This window comes from Balaenoptera acutorostrata, chromosome 13 (assembly GCF_949987535.1).
Source record: "Balaenoptera acutorostrata chromosome 13, mBalAcu1.1, whole genome shotgun sequence".
In the NCBI taxonomy this organism is placed as follows: domain Eukaryota; kingdom Metazoa; phylum Chordata; class Mammalia; order Artiodactyla; family Balaenopteridae; genus Balaenoptera; species Balaenoptera acutorostrata.
In genome coordinates, this window is record NC_080076.1 from 52,634,152 (window position 1) to 52,653,328 (window position 19,177).

Consider the following 19,177-nt stretch of genomic DNA (forward strand, 5'->3'; position numbering starts at 1 on the left):
TCCTCTTATTCTAGATGATGACTAAACCTAAATGTCTATTTAATCCACAGCTATTCTAAGAAATCTAGGCCATTGCTTTCCTATTTAATGGAGAGATGTGGTTAATATCTATCAGTTACAAAATGAACCTCTAAAAATAAGTTGTCAAAAAAAAACTTCCCCTGAGGGCAGATGGTGCATATCTCCTAAGTGATTCTGCATTCTCCTGGATGCATAAGCCATGTTCGCCTGTACCACCAGGTACACGGGCCTCCTCTCAGTGCTGCCTCCACAGCAATGATGGTGGTGGAAACATGGAGGTAAATGATCATGGGTTTTTTTAGACAGCGACTTCACCTCTGGTCCTGATATCTCCCACCCTTAAAGTGAAAACTGATCAAGAAGGAAGGAGTGACCGAAGGATAGAAATCAGAGGCAACATCGTCTCAGGGAAGGCAGACAAAATACCGTTACTGGAGATGCAAATAAGCTGGAGCAGGGAGGAGGGGCAGCCCTTTGGTGCTCCCAATCCACTGAAGTTCTTCCCTAGAATCTGCAGCCTACACAGCTTCACAGAGTTATGACCTTAGAATCTGGAAGTATTCCAAGGTAACATCTTGAATCATCTTACTGAGATTAAGTATTGCCTTTTTGATGGGCTGAGAAGGTTAAAAATATGTCTACATATTCTTTGATACTCTTGCTTTCAAGAGGTGAGCTTAATTCTCCTCTCGGAGTGTGGGTTGGGCTTTGTGACTGGGTTCTAATGAACAGAATAGGTTAGAAGTGAGGGTGTGTAATTTCTGAAATGAGGTTACAAAAATGTTGTTCTCCCTCCCTGTCTCTCTCTCTCTTTCTCTCTCCTCTCCCCTCCCACCCACCTCTTTCCCTCTCTCTCATTTGCTTTGGAGGAAGCCAGATGCCATGTCATGAGGACCCTTAGGCAGCCTATGGTGCCCCTCATGTGAATAGGAACTGAGGCCTCTGACCACCAGCCAGCCAGGAACACTGGCCTGCTGACAACCACGCCAGTGAGCTTGGAAGTGGATCCTCCAGTCCCAGATGCCTGCAGCCCTGGCTGACAGCTTGACCACAACCCCATGAGAGACCCCGAGCCATCCACTCCTGGATTCCTGATCCATGGAAACTGGGCAAGAAAATAATGGTCTGTTGCTTTAAGCTTCCAAGTTTGTGGGTCATTTGTTAGCCAGGACTAGATGACCAGTAAGTACAGGGCTTGCCATGTGGACGTGAAGAGGTATATCATGTGAGGGAGAAGTGGGGTCATATGAAAGGAGCAACATTCCCCACACTCAGAGGTCAAAATCCATAGTCCTTCAACCTGAAGACAGAATCAGAGAGCTCAGGCTGACAAGGGCCGAATATTCAGTCATTGTAGATGTGAGACTATGGCATCGCCTGGGCTGGGCTCTGTGAAATCCACCCCTTCTCCAAAGCTCTATCCTGGGCCACCAGGTGCATATGTCACCTGAGGATGTTTCTATGGGATGCTCACACATCTGTCCATATAAATGAGTGTAGGTGGTCAGATCCTGGAATAATAATTTACGCAGCAAAGGAAAAGCAACTCCTTTATAAGCTCCCCAAGGAGCGTCGAACCACACGTGACTCCCAGTCTCCCAGTTTATCCCTCTTCTTCCCCTTCCCCCCTTGGTAACCATAAGTTTGTTTTTTTACATCTGTGACATATACACACTACTACATATAAAATAGATAACGAATAAGGACTTACTGTACAGCACAGGGAACTCTACTCAATACTCTGTAATGACCTATATGGGAAAAGAATCTAAAAAAAGAGTGGGTATATGTATATGTACAACTGAGCCACTCTGCTGTACACCTGAAACTAATACAACATTGTAAATCAACTATACTCCAATAAAAATTTTTTAAAAAGAAATAAAATGTATTCATAACCACACGTGACTCTACTAATGAAAGCCGTGCTGTCACTGGATCCTGTGCTTCTTTTAATGAGCTCATGAGTCACTTCTCAGCTTTTGTTTTCCTGACAAGGGGCCCTTCTTCTGCTTTAAAACAAAGAATTCTCAGCATTGGCATTTAAAAGCATACATGTGCCATTCGCGGCAGATATTATTTAAATGGTTATTTCCCCAGAGGAAAATTCTTTGGCATTAAGTGAAAATCAGGAAGAACCTGGTGCAGGATTTCCTCTGCTGGTGAGCAACCATGTGGGACCCTGAGGCCCGTACACCCTCAGCCTCTCCATCTTCTGCATTTGTGATTAACCGAAGTTCTTCAGTTTTAGTAACCTGAACTTCCAGAACCTTCCTTCCAGACATCCAGTAAATGATGCCTGTGCAGTGATGGAGGAGATCCAGCAAGAGCGCGGGAGGACAGCAGGACACGGTTACCTTGTCCCCCAGGTAGGAAGCAGGGGCGACCCACGACGCGCTGTGAACCATTGAGGGCAGCTCCTGGAGGTCGGCCACCACGCTGCTGCTGCCCGGGTTGAAGGAGACGGGGATGTCCACTCCGTCCGCCGTCTCCAGGCGCCAGCCCATCATATCCACAAACTGAAACACAGAGGCAACGGATGGAAACGTGTGCCCATGGCGTCTCTGGCGATTGTTGAATTATGCAGAGCAGAAAGAGCCGTGGGGCAGCCAACTTACTTCAAAGGCTTCCCTCCGGTATCTCCTCTCGTGTCTGACTCCAGTGAGGGGGCCCACTCCCACTCAGCCCCGACCTGACCCACCGCAACTAGGAATTCTCAAAGGGTAGTGACCAGATGCACGTGGGACTTATCCTTGTAGCCCAGCACGCATCTTGGTTCCTGACATTTAGTAGGTGTTCAATAAATACTCAAATAATACACAAATAAGGGTGTGAATAATAACTAGGACTGTGGGCACATTTTAATGGTGAGCTCCTTAGAGAATGTGATGTGGAATACAGTGGACTGCGGTCATTATTTTTCTCTAAATGGAGCATCAAAATTATTATTTTTAAATATTTATTTACTTATTGGGCTGTGTTGGGTCTTAAGTTGCGGCAGGCAGGATCTTTAGTTGCAGCATGAGAACTCTTAGTTGTGGCATGTGGGATCTAGTTCCCTGACCAGGGATCGAACCCAGGCCCCCTGCACTGGGAGCATGGAGTCTTAGCCACTGGACCACCAGGGAAGTCCCAAGGAGCATCAAAATTAAATATTCCCCGGATCACAAAGGAAGCCAGGAGTTAAACTATGAGGGGAAGAAAAAGAAGGAACTGACAAGGCATAGATTCAGAATAATGCTTCCGGGTTCCCCTGAGGGTAAGAAGAGGAGACTTCAGGGTGGATTTACAAACTAATTTTTTTTTTTTTCCAATTACAAGCCTGCATTCCTTTCGGGAGGCAGGCAATAAAATAGAGAAAATAATCTCTCTTTGAGTACTTGTTCGACATTAAGACATGTCACACAAGAAAGCAAGCATGAGACTAGTGGTTCATGGAATCATGAAGACAACAAAAGTTTTAGCTTCCTGGAGTTAATTATAAAAGTGGCTAAAGACAAGATGTGGTTAAAACAGGTGAGAAGGAAAGTAAAAGAGGAAGATAAGCAGATAAGAAGAAATGAGGGGCAAGAACAACTAACTCCATTTATTTAATGAGTTTTTATTGAGCATCTACTATGTTCCAGATCCTGCTCAAGGCACTGGGATTGTATCAAGCAGCCTACATGTGAGTGGTGGAGAAAATAGATATGTAATAAACAACCTTTAGAACTGTGACACATGCTATGAAGTACACAGAGAAGGTTGAAGCCACAGAGTGAGGATGGCATCTCTAAGCACTTGAGACACTTGAGCAGAGAGCTGATGAACTGAGGGACATGAGGACATCTGGGGACAGAACACTGCAGGCTGAGGACCAGCGAGCACAACGCTTAACATTCTAACCAAGCAAGATGCTACAAACCCCACAACCCTTCACGTTTCATGCCAATGCATTACTTCCTCATTTGGAAGTACTAAATGAAAACAAAAGGAGTCTAATGCCCTGCCTACCTTAGCTCTTCTCTTATGCGAGCTGTGACAACGATGACTGACTCCGAAACAAAAGCACCTGGTACAACCTTTGGGGTTCGCTGGGTCCAGGTAGAATGACCCTTCCTGACACACGTTACATTCTGTACCTTCCACATTTTCCTATTGAAGAAAAACATGAAACGAGAGATCATTCCTTCTAAAGGTTCTCTGATTGAAGAGAGCTACGTGCACAAATTAAGTATCAACATAAGATGATAGAACATGGATGCTAAAAAAGCATCCAAAGTTGCATGGCTGTTAAGCTTTTTACCACATTAATGATTTAAACTTGTATACCATGTACAAATGGAAGAGAGGATTTCCTAAATTTCATAAGATGCCCTTTGGCAACCTGAAGGTAGAGAAAGAGCACCAGAAGGATTCACAATATGGGGGGGGACAGGTTCATCCCACTTACTACCACTTTAGAACACCCACTGGGACTCGGGAGCTCTCCTACACCCTGCAGAACGCCTTGGAGCAGAGATGATTAACCTGGGGTGCATGGGACAGGAATAGGCTTCAGGGGAACCCACATACCTCTTGAAATTATAGACAAACGTTTGTGTCGATTTTTCTGAAGACAGTATATATCTGTCATCAGATTCTTAAGGAGGTCTGTGGCCTCTTCAAAGGACAAGAGCAGCACGGGGGTGGGGGGGAGGTCTTCGCTTCTAACTATTTCTATCCAATGAGAATGACTAGAAAATGCCATAGTCATTATGGAAGTCTATCTTGGGTCAACCCCATTTCCCACTGATTTTTATACAATGACTCAGCATGAAGACCCTCCACAATGGTCAGTGGCCGACCTCTCCAGCGTTGCACATTCTGTCTTACCTTGCAGAGACAAGACCCTGTCCCCATGTCACAGGCTGCTGGCTCAGTCCCATCTCTGTTGCATTGGCAGGGGAGGCACTCAGGGAAGCGGTAGAAGCCGGAAGCACACCGGTCACACTGCCGCCCTGTGATTCTGGGCTTGCATCTGTACTTAAGCAAAGGAAGCAAACGTCCTCGTCACCTTTCTACACACACTTCTAGAGCCGACCTGCACTGCCGCAGATCAGTTGCTGTATGAAGCCAGTTAAATAGACACAGGGCTTGTCCACGGGGTGCTAGCGTCCAAGGCAGAATGGAGAGAAGCGGATACAAGGCACTTACACAAAATAGCTCAAGGTGACCGTCATCCTGATGATGAAAGGGGTCAAAAGATACACACTTCCAGTTATAAAATGAACAGGTCCTGGGATGTCATGTACAGCATGGCGACTATAGTTAATAACACCGCATTGCATATTTGAAAGTTGGTAAGAGAGTAAATCTTAAAAATACTTATCATGAGAAAAAAGAATTTGTAACTATGTACGGTGACAGGTGCTATCTAGACTTACCGTGGTGATCATTTCACAATGTACGCAAATATCGAATCATTATGTATACACCTGAAACTAATATAATGTTACATGTCAGTTATACCTTAATTTAAAAAAAACAATGACCATCATTGATGTGATTCCAAGGGCCAGGCTTGGTACTAGGCTCTGGGGTGCACAGAAGGACACAGTCCCTGGGCCTGAGAGCTCTTAAGGTAAGTGTTGAGGTGGAAATGTGAACGATATACACACAGGATCTAAACAGGGGTTAGAGGGCCAGCTCGGACCCAGCACCCCTGGGGGAGTTGATGCCTGAGCTGAGTGTAAAAGGCCAAGTGTCCCGGGGTAGGAGGTGGGGCAGGCGTCCCAGACAGCAGGAACGGGGGGACACGGCTTGGCATGTGCAGGGAACGCAGCGGGTGCTCCTGGAGCAGGGGTATGAGCAGGGATGCTGAACCACGAGCCTGGAGAGGCGGGAGGGGGCCGGCTCATGTGGACGGAGGTGCTGGCCATTGTGACACTGTCCCGGGGCCCTGGAGCGCGGGGCTGAGCCCTGCACACTGAAGGCGGACTGGCCAGAGTTCCACCCCAGCTCTCACATGTATTAGAGACAGCGTCTCAGCAAGTTATCCAACTTCTCAAGGCCTTGCTTTCTCTTCTGCGGGAGACGGGAAGCAGTAGCCGCTGCCTCCCAGGACCACCGTCATCTTGAAAAGCTTTCAGAGAGGAAGGAGGGCGGTTGGCTGTGTGTGAAGGACTGAGCTGAGATCGGTTCCACAGCAGGTAGATGAGGCGGCCGAATGAGGGCAGAGGTACTCAGTATGGATGGGGGGATGGGTTCCAAACTATCCTAGGGTGACGATGCCGGGGCTCGCCGTGGTCTGGGTGAGGGGACAGAAGGCAAGGAGGCCCCCCAGCGGTCTGGCTGGACAGTGGAGCAGGGAGGGAGGAGGGAAATGGCCTGAGTGGGGCTGGGCTCCAAGGAGGCTCCAGGGAGCTCTGAGCACAAGAGTGGCTGAGAAAACACTAGAGGCTTCTCAGGGCTGAGAAGCCCAACACCCGAGAGGTGAGGAGAGGAAGAGACAGCTTGGTCACTGAGCTCCACAGCTGAAGCCTGATGGATCTACATACTGATTTTTTTCTTGTGGGTCCCAAGAAAGTATTAGGAAATCTGCTTTCTATTAGACTGTTAGGAGTATAATATGATTTGAAATATTTTATCGTTAACTTGCTACCAAATGTAAGCTATCGCCTATCTCACTCGAGGATAATGAAGATATGGTATCTATATACAATGGCATACTACTCAGCCATAAAAAGGAATGAAATCTTGTCATCTGCAGCAACATGGATGGACTTGGAGAGCGTTCAGCTAAGTGAAATAAGTCAGACAGAGAAATGCAAATACTGTATCATCTCACTTATATATGGAATCTAAAAAATACAGCAAACTAGTGAATATAACAAAAAAGAAGCAGACTCCCAGATGTAGAGAACAAACTGGTGGCTATCAGTGGGGAGAGGGAAGCGGGGGAGTAAGTGGTACAAACTATTATGTATAAAATAAGCTGTAAGGATATATTGTACAGCACAGGAAATATAGCCAATATTTTATAGTGACTGTAAGGGGAGTATAACCTTTAAAAATTGTGAATCACTATATTGTACACCTGTAGTTTATATCATATCGTGCATCAACTATACTTCAATTTAAAAAATAATCTCACCCCAGGGACCATCCCCCAAAAAGACAAATATAACTTTATATCCCAGTAAGTTTGCCTTTGGCAAATATCTGCTTATAATTAAGTAAAGAATTCTGTACGTGATTAAGAACACAAACTTGGGACCAGGCGGCCTAGGTTTGAATCCCAACTCTGCTACTAACGGGAAGCTCGAGCAATTAATCTCTTTACAACTGACTTTCCTCATCTGTAAAAGTAGCTCATAATACCCACTTCATAGGATTACCGTGAGAATTAAATAAAATAAAAATCTAAAAACCTTAGAAGAGTGCCGTGCACACATAAGTATTTGCTACCATTACTCCTGTTATGGTATCAGCTAAGGGGAGCAGATGTGTTTCCCTTTATCCCACTCACCACACCTAAAAAGACAAGATCACTTTTACCTGCAAGGCCTGCTGATAGGTCAAATGTCATTCCGCACAGCCCCACCCCCTCATCTCCCTCCCTACCTGATACCTGCAGAGACTGTTTCCGTGAGGAAGAAAAGTATTCTCCAAATCACACCTCTAGTGCTTTAGGCGGAAGGTGGAAGCAGTCTGCTTGGAGCGATTGCTGCAAACTCTGGAAGAGGTCAGGGACCCTCTGGGAAGCTGGAGAAACTATGGGCCATCTTCTCAGAAAAGTACTCCCACCCACTCACAGGTTACATCACCTCTCTCTCTCTCTCTCTTTCTAGCACACACAATTTTGTTCCTAGGCCCAGGTTAATAACACCTACTCTCTTCTTGTGAATCCCAAACTAAATGCAATCACGGGCCAGCAGAAAATTGACTGTTCCCAGATGACTCCCTATTTCTGGAGCACAAGAACTCTGGTGGGTGAGAGATGGGAAGGGAGAGTACAGATAACCCCTCCAAATAAAATTGCCTGGAAGAAGAAACCTAGATCAGAGGAGGAACTTAGGCAATGACCCGACTTCGCCTGGGCGTTCCCTGCTCCTCCCACCTGGCAGTGAGGAAAAGGATGCCGTGCACGGCGCTCTCGTCACAAAGTGCCATCCAGGCAGCCTGTCGTCCTGAAGTCCAGGATGCTTCTTTCAGCAAACGCACAGGGCTGCTGGCCAACAGGTGCATTCACGGAAGGCTGGTGCCCACGAGCCCCTCACACCCTGAGTGCCTCCGGGGGACAAGTGACCCTGAGCGTTGACCTGGACCCGGGCCTTGAAGGTGAGGACAGGCAGACGGGAGCCTCTTTCTTATATTTTCACTTCATTGGAAAAGAAAGGAAGGGGAGTATTATGCAGGGTGGACAGCTGCACAAGCCGCTTGTCGAGACCAGGAGAAACGTCTGCCTGTTCATTTCAGGGCGTCCGTGGGATGACGTGGTGGGAGGGAGAGCTGGGCAGAGAGGGTGTAACCGCGCCGGTAACGTGGGATGAAGCGCTGAGCCTCACCCAGCACGTAGGTAGCAACCGAGCACAGAAGAGCGGATAGAAAAAAGCAGAAAGCTGAACACAGTGATAGCAGCAGTGGCCTGGGAGCTGAACCCAAGGACCGCGGGTGGGACTGATGGGCAAGGGTTCACCACAACATGGAAAATACGATGTCTGGATTCTGTGTAACGCAACGCCGAGAGCACTGACCACGTGAATCCTGTGCAAAAACAGGCAACCAAAGGAGTTTCGGGTGGTGCCCCGACAACAGGGGATAAAAAGGAAACTTCCTCCTCAAAGTCTGGCTGAATGTCTTTTAAAAATGACCTGAAGTCAGCCTGACCTTGCACACTCCTCCAGGGAGACGCTGTGCTCCCGGAGGCGCTGCCCTTCCTGCAACGGCAAGAAGGTTCCAGCTGCTGCTGCCAGGAGGTGCAGAGTAGCAGCACCGGGGATGCGGGTCAAGTGAAGTCATCTCCATGGCAATGAGCTCAGGGCCAAACATTATGCGATGACACCCACACGTGTGTGGGTGCTCGTGTGTCTCACAGGTCGCCAGAAAGTCAGGCATTAGGGTGAACTCTACCCTTTGCTCATTAAATACCACGGGTCCCTTAATATTGTATTCCATTCAAGTCCAGTTCTAATCTAGAATCCAAAGTCTACCTTATATTCATTCATTTATTCATCCTATAATTACTGAGTGCCTTCTATTGATATATACACATCCTCGTTTTAGGGGACATGGGAGGGAGGGGAAAAAGTAGAATAAGCCAGTCTTGACCTTCGTGCATTTTCACTGAGGACATGGGACATAGAGATGCAGAAAGTTAGGTAATCACGTGAGAGATGGGATGGCTAAGCTTAGAACTAGCTTTCGGCAATGAGATGACAAGGGTACCTCTGTGGGCTTGCAGCGGCTTCATGCCTTCTTTGCATTTGTACCTTTCATACAGAATCCTTAAAGGATGTGGATAATTTGGGGGTGACAGAAGAGGGGAAAGGAGAACTGATAACTGAAGAACTGAACTTAGGCAAATAGTGTTTAGAGAAAGTGAGAAAAACCAGAGAAGCTGAAAAAAGGCTTAAGTTAGGGTAAGTGGGGGCCAGATCACCACGGAAAGCTGGTCTTTATTTTCTCAGACAGTGGAGACTTGAGGAAGGTTTTTATGCAAAGAGTAATGTGATGGACGTGGTGTCAGTCAGAGCCACTTCCACTCCCCAGCAGCCTGCACACAATATGGCACTCATTATGCTGCACTGTCATTATTGATTAGTAGAGGTTCCCCTACCAGACCATGACCTCTCGTTAGCAGGTATGTGTGCCTTCGGCACAAAGCACAGCACCCAAACTGGAGTAGGCGCTGGATATGGTTTGAGTCATAAAACATACTAACTGATAAAGTAGAACTTAAAGCCAAAAAAAAAAAAAAATCACAGGGACTGAAGAAAATGTTTCATCCTAGTTTTTAAAAAACCCCACACACCAAGAAGATGAAATCATAAACATATGTGCATTTATCAACATTCTCTATGCACTAGTAACAAAGTTATGGAGAAAACCGATTTTTAAATCCCAGTATAATTGTATACTAGCATATTCCCCTTCAATTAAGGAGAAAGGAAGGAAGGAAGGAAGGAAGGAAAGAAAGGTGAAGGGAGGAAGGAAGGAAGGAAGGAAGCCAGGAAAAGGAAGGTCAGTTCGGAGACTAAGATCATTCACACAGGAAGTGGTAAAAAAGGACTTCACCAGGTGGAAGTACCTGCAGGGGGCCATCGAAGGAAGGGGGATAATACACACTTTGTTAGAAGTTGACACCTGAATGACTGTAGGAAAAAGGAATTGACTCTAAGGTGATGCTGAGATTTCAGGCTTTGGGGACCGGGGGGGAGGCTGTCACCAATATGTAGAATTTTTAAAAAAAAATTCAAAGAGAGGAATGGCCTAAAAGGCAAGACAATGGCAAGGGTTTCAGATATGGACTCAGTGTAGAATTTAGGAGTTGAGAGGGCCCTTAAAGATCATCTAATCTACCACTTCATTATACATGTGAGGGCACAGGAGCTCAAAGAGGTCAGGGGACTTGTCCGCCAAGGCCCCCCCCGCTAAGGAAAGCCAATAGGGGAACCCAGGTAGAACTGATTTTCAACGAATGTGGGATAAGACAGCTGTCAGGGATCAGGACTGGAGCTCTGGATCTGGGAATCATCAAGGGTCGGGTGCTTGAAGCCAGGAGAATGGGTGGGGCTTCAGGAGGACAAAGCATAAAGGGCAGAAGGCAGACAGCCAAGTGCTTGGCAAATAATAACAACAGCTAACACTGGGTGCAAGTGTGTGTCAGGTACTGTTCTAAGGGTTTTCACACAGGATATTTAATCCTCTAAAGAACTTTAAAAGGTAGGTGCCTCTGGGACAGAGGAAACATAAGTGAGAACTCTGAGCTCTGTCCATCCCCGTCCGCCCTGCTCACCACCGTGTCCCAGCACCTGCCTGCACGCCGTCTGGAATTTACCATTCCTATTATCTGATGAGGTGCATCAAAGGGATTGCTTCTCCAGGTTGTTAGGGCTCGTGGATTTCTGCCGAGCTGGAAGTACTTCTGTTCCCAGAATGCCAAGTCTACGACATTTTCTGGTATTTTGTTTCTCCATCTAACACATTTAGTAAATCTGTGAGACTGGCTGAGATAGAGGTCCCCCCAAAGTGGCTTTCCTTTTGCTGCTGCTCTTCTGAAAAGGCACGTTTGCACATGTGGTTTCACTGGACGTCCAGGTGAACTGCCATCTCCTGTAATTAATCTTAAAATGTCTTGAAAGTCATCGACGTGACGATAGTCTTTTAAAGCAGTGATTCCCAGCATCTGTGTATCTGTCACTGATTGATAAAAATCTTCTGAGGCTATTCTAGCTCTTTCGTTTGTTCAAAGAATCTGATGGTACAATCGTCCACTATTAAAAGCAGATGCAAATGTACTTTTTCATTGCTATTATATCTGATTCAATTACTGTGATGCTATAAAAAAAATGAAATTTTGATCAATATAAGCATCTTTAAGACCACAATCCTGATAGAGTTGTTCCAAACAATGGACTTTTTATCATTTATACAATATACTTTTGTAATATTTTCCGTGATTCAATCAGAGATGGAAGAAGAAACAGAATCAGAGTTTTAAATTTAGGTGGGAAGTTGGAGATGATTTTACCAAGCTTCATTTTATAGATTAGGAAGCTGAGACCAAGGAAGGCAAAGCAACTTGCCCAGAGTCTCCTGGCTAGTTCATGACAAAGATAAGCAAGAACTCAATTTTATGGCTCCAATTGAATTTATTTCCAGTTGTGTCTAAAATTACAACACTAGTTTCAATTAAGGACAAATTTTGTATTGTGGATTGCTGCAATTATTTCTGTAATTCATTTTAAAGGAGATTAATATTTAAAACAGTTCGATTTCCCTTTAGTATGATAAACTTTAATACCTCTAAATAGTCAAATAAAATTTGAAAATTCAAATTTTTCAGCTTTGTGATTTGTGGTAACTTGTACAACTGTAAGAGAGTCTGTTGTATCACTGAGAAAGGATATGTTTTTCTTTTTATTGCAAGTTCCAGGTATCTTTGATTACTTCTTTTACTTGAATGTTAGGTTCCTCTAAACGCATTCTTCATTTTCATTAGGATATTTTCAGGGGCAGCGGGGAGCATTCTTTCCTCTAATATTTTCTAAAGAAATAATCCTTTAGGCAATCAAAAGCTTTTTTGGCATCAACACTGGAATTATCATGGGTAATTTGTGCAATTTACAGTCATGTAATAAATTGAAGTTTTTCTTACATTATCTGCCAAGGCCCTTTCATGACAAATCCACTTTGATCATGGAAAGATGTGTCATCCCATTAGGTGATTACAGTCTTTTCGGTAATGTCAAGATAAATAATTTCACATCTTGGTTTGCGTGCCATGCAGGTCAATGAGATTCCATTCCTGTTGATGCTCCCTCGGGTGTGGGCAAAACTACTATACAACATGTCTCAGTCCTGAGTTAGGAATTTTCTAGTCTACTAAACCGTCATTGGCTAATGAAGGTTTGTTAAATTCTCCTTAGAATTTGTACCTAACATCCTATGGTAAATCTCTCTCTCATAGATGGTGCCTTAACTGATTTTTACAGTTTTCAATGCGTTCTCAGTTTCCTTTTTCTGTGGTGGCAGCATTGAGAAACTGTGTGTGAGGTCCTGTTTGCAGCAATTTCTTCTGCTGACCGTCCACTTCCTTTTTTTTTTTTTTTTAACTTTTTTTTGGGGGGGTTTATTTATTTATGGCTGTGTTGGGTCTTCGCTTCCGCGCGAGGGCTTCCCCCAGCTGCGGCAAGTGGGGGCCACTCCTCATCGCGGTGCGCGGGCCTCTCACCGTCGCGGCCTCTCTCGTTGCAGAGCACAGGCTCCAGACGCGCAGGCTCAGCAAACCGTGGCTCACGGGCCCAGTCGCTCCGCAGCATGTGGGATCCTCCCAGACCAGGGCTCGAACCCGTGTCCCCTGCATTGGCAGGCAGACTCTCAACCACCGCGCCACCAGGGAAGCCCCCCATCCACTTCCTTTTAAAACTCTCCCACTGGTTCTCAGACAGTGAATTCTCCTGCTTCTCTTCCTGCCTGAAAACTGCTTCTCCACCTCCTTGGCTCCTTTGCCTCCTATGATTAAACACAGGGACCCCCTCCAGGACCCACACCTGTTTTCCCTCCTGTGTGTCCACACCTTCTCCTTGGGGTCCTCTCTCACTCTAACCCATGTACGTGGTTCCCCAGCTCTACCCCCAGCCCCAAACTCTTCACGTGGGTGTTCTGTTTTCAAAAGAAAAACTGAAGTAGTCACTATGGAAAAACAGAACTTTGTTGGACTTGTTGGCACTTATTCTGCGGCTTAGTGAGTTTTTATTTTTAATTAAATATGGAGGCACTGTAATGTTTTCAGTATTTAGGGCTCTGAGTGTCTTCATGCAGCTGTGATTGGAGCCACTACAGAGTCCTGGGCTTCGTCCTCTGCCAGGATTCCATCTCCCAGTAACTGTTCCACGTCCCCTTGTTTATCTCCTCTCCTGTTCTTCAGTCTAGTTTTTTTCTTTATTTTTCCCAAGGTTATGCATTGCTCATTCTGCTGTTCAAATGGAACCTTGTTTTTTCAGCCTTTCTTACATCCAGATTCCTAGCCCCTTGACTCAGCAAAGGATTTTTTTTTTTAATTTTTATTTATTTATTTATTTTTGGCTGTGTTGGGTCTTCGTTTCTCCGCGAGGGCTCTCTCTAGTTGCGGCGAGCGGGGGCCACTCTTCATCGCGGTGCGCGGGCCTCTCACTGTCGCGGCCTCTCTTGTTGCGGAGCACAGGCTCCAGACAGACGCGCAGGCTCAGTAGTTGTGGCTCACGGGCCCAGTTGCTCCGCGGGCATGTGGGATCCTCCCAGACCAGGGCTCGAACCCGTGTCCCCTGCATTGGCAGGCAGATTCTCAACCACTGCGCCACCAGGGAAGCCCTCAGCAAAGGATTTTAATGCTAAGACCTCCCTCTCTGCTTATCCCACTTATTTGTCAGACTGTTCTTTCCTCTGAAGGATTCATGCAAACCCATTCCACATAAAGACGTTGGATTCTTTCCTTAGACTTGTTTTTCAAATATACGAAAAGGAATATTATTCCTAGTTCAGTCTGTTTCCCTTTTTATAACACCCTGGATTTCCTTTTCTGAAGCCAGTTCTAGTTCTACAGTTTCTTTAGGTCTGGTCTCTCGCTTCTTCTGCAAAGTTGATTGGGTCATGACTGGCACATCTAGGTCCTTTGAGCTTCCCACTTATCCATCTTCTCCAGCCACAAGACAGCAAGCAACTCCTGGGCACAGTGCATCTTTTTGTTCTGTAGCATCCCTGCAGGTCCTGGTAGAAGCCTGTGCTTCCACACGAAGTGCCTCATGAATCAGGAATTTATTGGAAATAGGTCAGACATTTTCACAGGCCTATTGGTGCATTCGGAACCCAATGCAAAGTCTTTAGTAATGAACTAAGTGCCTGACTTCCTTCCAGAGCATAGCGTAAGCACTGAAGGGACCAGAACCTAATGTATGTGATGAAAACTCTCTGATGACGCCTCAAAATTCTTTGTACCCGTCACATTCCATTTAGGCTCATAGTTGGAGAAGGATAGGCAACCGAGTTGACTCACAGAGGACTCACAACCTGTGGTTTTAAAGACTTGGAATCTTCCATGACTCAAATTCTCACTCAGCTTCCCTTCCCAGAGGACAAAGGAACTGTTAGTTAGATGTTGGGCAACAATCAGAAGTGTGGTTAAAGGTCCTTCCTCAGGAAAAGTAAACGTTGCTGCTATAGAGAGTTGAATTTTGTCCCCAAAAGGTACGTTCAAGTTCTAATCCCCAGTACCTAGATCGTGACCTTATTTGGAAATAGGGTTTTTGCAGACATAATCAAGTTAAGATGAGGTCATACTGGAGTAAGGCGGGCCCTAGTCCAATAGGACTGGTGTCCTTATAAAAAAAGAAAGACACAGGTATATATACAATGGAATACTACTCAGCCATAAAAAAGAATGAAAATTTGCATTTGCAACAGCATGGATGGACTTGGAGGGTATTATGCTGAGTGAAATAAGTCAGACAGAGAAAGACAAATACTGTATATCACTTACACGTGGAGTCTAAAAACTAGAACAAATTAGTGAATATGACAAAACAGAAACAGACTCACAGATATAGAGAACAAACTAGAGGCTACCAGTGGGGAGAGGGAAGCAGGGGCAAGATAGGAGTAGGGGATTAAGAGGTACAAACTACTATATACAAAATAAATAAGGGAATCCTCCTACACTGTTGGTGGGAAAGTAAATTGGTGCAGCCACTATGGGAAACAGTATGGAGGTTTCTCAAAAAACTAAAAATAGAGTTACCATATGATCCAGCAATCCCATGCCTGGACATATATCTGGAAAAGATGAAAACTCTAATTCGAAAAGATACATGCACCCCAATGTTCATAGCAGCTCTATTTACAATAGCCAGGACATGGAAGCAACCTAAGTGTCCATCAACAGATGAATGGATAGAGAAGATGTGGTGTATATAATATATGCAATGGAATATTACTCAGCCATAAAAAAGAATGAAATAATGCCTTCTGCCACAACATGGATGGACCTAGAGCGTATCATACTAAGTAAAGTTAAGTCAGACAGAGAAAGACAAATATTATATGACATCACTTATATGTGGAATCTAAAAAAAATAGTACTTATTTACAAAACAGAAACAGATTCACAGACATAAAAAACAAACTTATGGTTACTACTGGGGAAGGAGAGAGGGATAAGCTGAGAGTATGGGATTAACAGATGCACACTACCATATATAAAATAGATAAATAACAAGGTCCTACTGTATAGCGCAGGGAACTATATTCAATATCTTGTGATAAACTATAATGGAAAAAATAGAAAAAATATAGATATATACATATATGTGTATAACCGAATCACTTCCCTGTACACCTGAAACTAACACAACATTGTAAATCAACTATACTTCAAAAAAGAAAAATAGGAATAAAAGATAAAATAAATAAGCTACAAGGATATATTGTACAGTGCAGTGAATATAGCCAATATTTTATAATAATTATAAACGGAGTATAACTTTTAAAAATTGTGACTCACCATGTGGTACACCTGAAACTTAGACACTATGTATTGCACATCGACTATACGTCAATTTTTTTTAAAGTTTTAAAAAATTCAAAGGCTAAAAAAAAGAAAAAGAAAAAGAAAAGAAAGACACAGACACACACAGAGAGGAGAAAGCCATGTGAAGACAGAGACACACAAGGAGAATCCATGAGACAACAGAGGCAGAACCAAGGAATTCCAAGGACTGCCGGCAACACGGCAAGGTAAGAGGCAGGCAGGGAACAGTCTCTCCTAGAGCTTTTAGAAAGAGCAACACCTTGATTTCAGACGTTTAGCCTTTCGAACCATCAAAGAATAAATTTCTGTTGTTTGAAGACATCCAGTTTGTGGCCATTTGTCAGCAGCCACGGGAAACGAACACAGCTGCCCTGGAGCTGGAGGAGCAGACACCTGCCACTGGCAGCCATGGCCCCTCTTGGCTCTCACACTGGGATCACAGGCACCGATGCCTACGTCCACGTGCCTGGGGGGGCCGGGGAGTGGGGAGTGCAGGGCTGGGGCAAGCCTCACGCTTTCTCCTGCACAGGTCACACCGGCCTGGATGGCAGAAGCTCTGCTTCAGTTTTCCTGCCACATAACCCCTATGAGATTCTTTCCAGCCTTTTCTTCTAGGAGACTGGATCCTGTTCTTCACCCCCTGTGGCCACTCTCTCGTCCTGCCGAGATAAGGCTGATCATCTGGAGTCACGTGACAACACCCTCTGGTTTCCAATGCGGAGCTGACCTGCTGAGCGAACCTCTTGGCCCCCTGGCATCTGTCTGAGCCGCCGTTTGCCTCTTGTCTCTCAGCAGCTGTGTACTGGACCTCGGTGGCCCGGGAGGCAGCCCCGCCTCTCTGGTCAGGCTCTCCAGCGGGTACTGCCCACCCTGCCGCCCTACCCACATGGAGCCCCCCTGTGGAGGCCCCTGCACCGCCTCCGGCTCCCCAGTCTGAGTCAGGGCAGCAGGCTCGGGATTCTAGACTTCATCGAGCACCGTCCTTAACAAAACTACCAGCTTAGGAGAATGAGGGTTTGGAGCCCAGACCTCAGTACAAACGAACAGATGCTCACCAGCCGATGACCAAGGAGATGGAACTGATCACGTAATCATGCACGTATCGCACGCACACGCGGAACGAGGCTGGAGTGGACGGCGAGGCTGCTTGGGCCTCGGGAGACAGCCATCTGCCCACCCAGGCTCTGCCAGGCCACCCGAGCCCAAGGGGACCAGACGCTCCACACACCACACCCATCCTGGGTGGGAGCGCCACCCTGAGGTCAACTCAAGCAGTCTCGGGGCCCATGCGAAGCGGGAAGTAATGGGGACCGGCGTGGGGACGGACAGCGTCTTCCCTTCCCACCATAGGATGCAACAGGTTAGTCCGCCAGGCCTCACCTGCACTGTCCATGGTCCCTGTCACACTCCGGGGTGGCAGCCCTGTCGGTGCCCGTCCTGGAACAGTTGCAGCCTTCGCAGCCGGCCAGCGGGTGGAAGCTGAAGGAATGTGTCTCACACGCATCACACTGGGGCCTGACCGTGCGGGGCGGGCAAAGGCACATGCCCATCGTCTCCTCACAAAGGCGCCGGCCGCAGGTGCACGCTGGCCGGGGATGAAGAGACACGGTGAAAGGGTTAGACGCCCCTGACCTCCAGCAGGACTGCACCAGGGTTTCCAGAACCTTCCAAGGGGTCTGGGATAAAGGTCTTGCTTTTCTTCCCTTATGGCATTATTGAGTGTGGTTTATCTGAAAGGCCCCTTTCTTGGGGCCAAGACCGACCACACCCAACGCTCATGGTGGACACAACGTGCAGGAGCTGAGTGCGGCACAGCTGGAGCTACTGACACCAAGGTAGACACCCTAAGGCGCCCCCCGACCCCGAGCTGCAGTTACATGTCATTCTAACGTGAGGCCTGTCCTCCGTCAGGGGGTCAGCTCTTCTCAGGCTCCCTGAAGGGCCTCCACGTCACCCCAGCGCACTGAGCCCAAGGTCAGGACAGGACGCAGCAGCGGGGCCCTTGTTAGGCAAAGGCTGGCCTCCATGCGGGGACTCTGCCCCCTTCACATGGCCTGGGCTGACCCTCGTCGAGGGCTGCAGCACATTTCCTGGATACAGATCCATGGCCTCCTCATTCAGTGAGGAGTACACCCTGTGACCCTGGCTCTCCTCCCACCTCAACTGAGCTTTGGTTAGGCTCCAAAACCGAAGCCTAACCTATTCCACTAAGAAGAGAACTGAGCTGTCCAATATTTTGACGCTTAAGGCTATTTTACCTTCACCTGCTTTGCCAAGTGCATGGGTCACATAGCATGGGAAACATAAATATTTATCTTCTAGAACCTTGCTATTCATAGTGTGGTCCCTAGATGAGCAGCATGGGTATACTCTGAGTGGTTACTGGAAATGCAGACTCTCAGGCCTGAGAGTCAGAATCTGCATTTTCACAAGATTCCCAGGTGAGTCTCCAGCACAGAGATATTCAAGAAACCTGGCCTCAGGTGAGCTTCATCCACCTGGGACCAGAGATGACCTTGGCTGACCTGAACATGCACTTACGCTTGCAGTGCGGGAATCCGTAGTAGCCCATTTGACAGCGGGTACACTGCCGCCCAATGACATGGGGCCGGCATGGGCACTGCCCGCCCTCTGGGCTGCAGCGATGGCCAATGGCCCCGGCGGGGTGGCACTCACAAGGCAGTGCGCCGTCATGGTAAAGGGCCACCAGGGACCTGGCAGAATCCTTACAGAAGCCAGAGGATTTCTGGGGGCTGTGGAAACAAAAACTCATGGTGAGATCCTGGGAGGCATGCCCAGAAACGGTCCCAACCTTCCTCTTCCCACATGCCTCACCAAGCAGTGTTTTGGGGGAGGGGCTCTGGAGTTTGGGAGGAAGTTAGAGAAAACCCCACCCCTGGACTCCCAGTG

At 46.7% G+C, this 19,177-nt stretch overlaps 1 protein-coding gene across 3 annotated transcripts in view; it reads right to left on the bottom strand.

Annotated features, from left to right (window-relative positions):
* LAMA3 (laminin subunit alpha 3) overlaps positions 1-19,177 on the bottom strand; it is a 241,800-nt gene that overhangs the window by 88,032 nt on the left and 134,591 nt on the right. For all 3 annotated transcript variants that reach the window (XM_057527325.1, XM_057527324.1, XM_057527326.1), the window contains 5 exons: positions 18,809-19,020; positions 17,648-17,852; positions 4,876-5,020; positions 4,015-4,155; positions 2,379-2,540 (listed from right to left, as the gene is read on the bottom strand). In XM_057527325.1, coding sequence (XP_057383308.1) covers positions 2,379-2,540; positions 4,015-4,155; positions 4,876-5,020; positions 17,648-17,852; positions 18,809-19,020 — 865 coding nt within the window. The remainder of the gene's footprint in view (positions 1-2,378; positions 2,541-4,014; positions 4,156-4,875; positions 5,021-17,647; positions 17,853-18,808; positions 19,021-19,177) is intronic.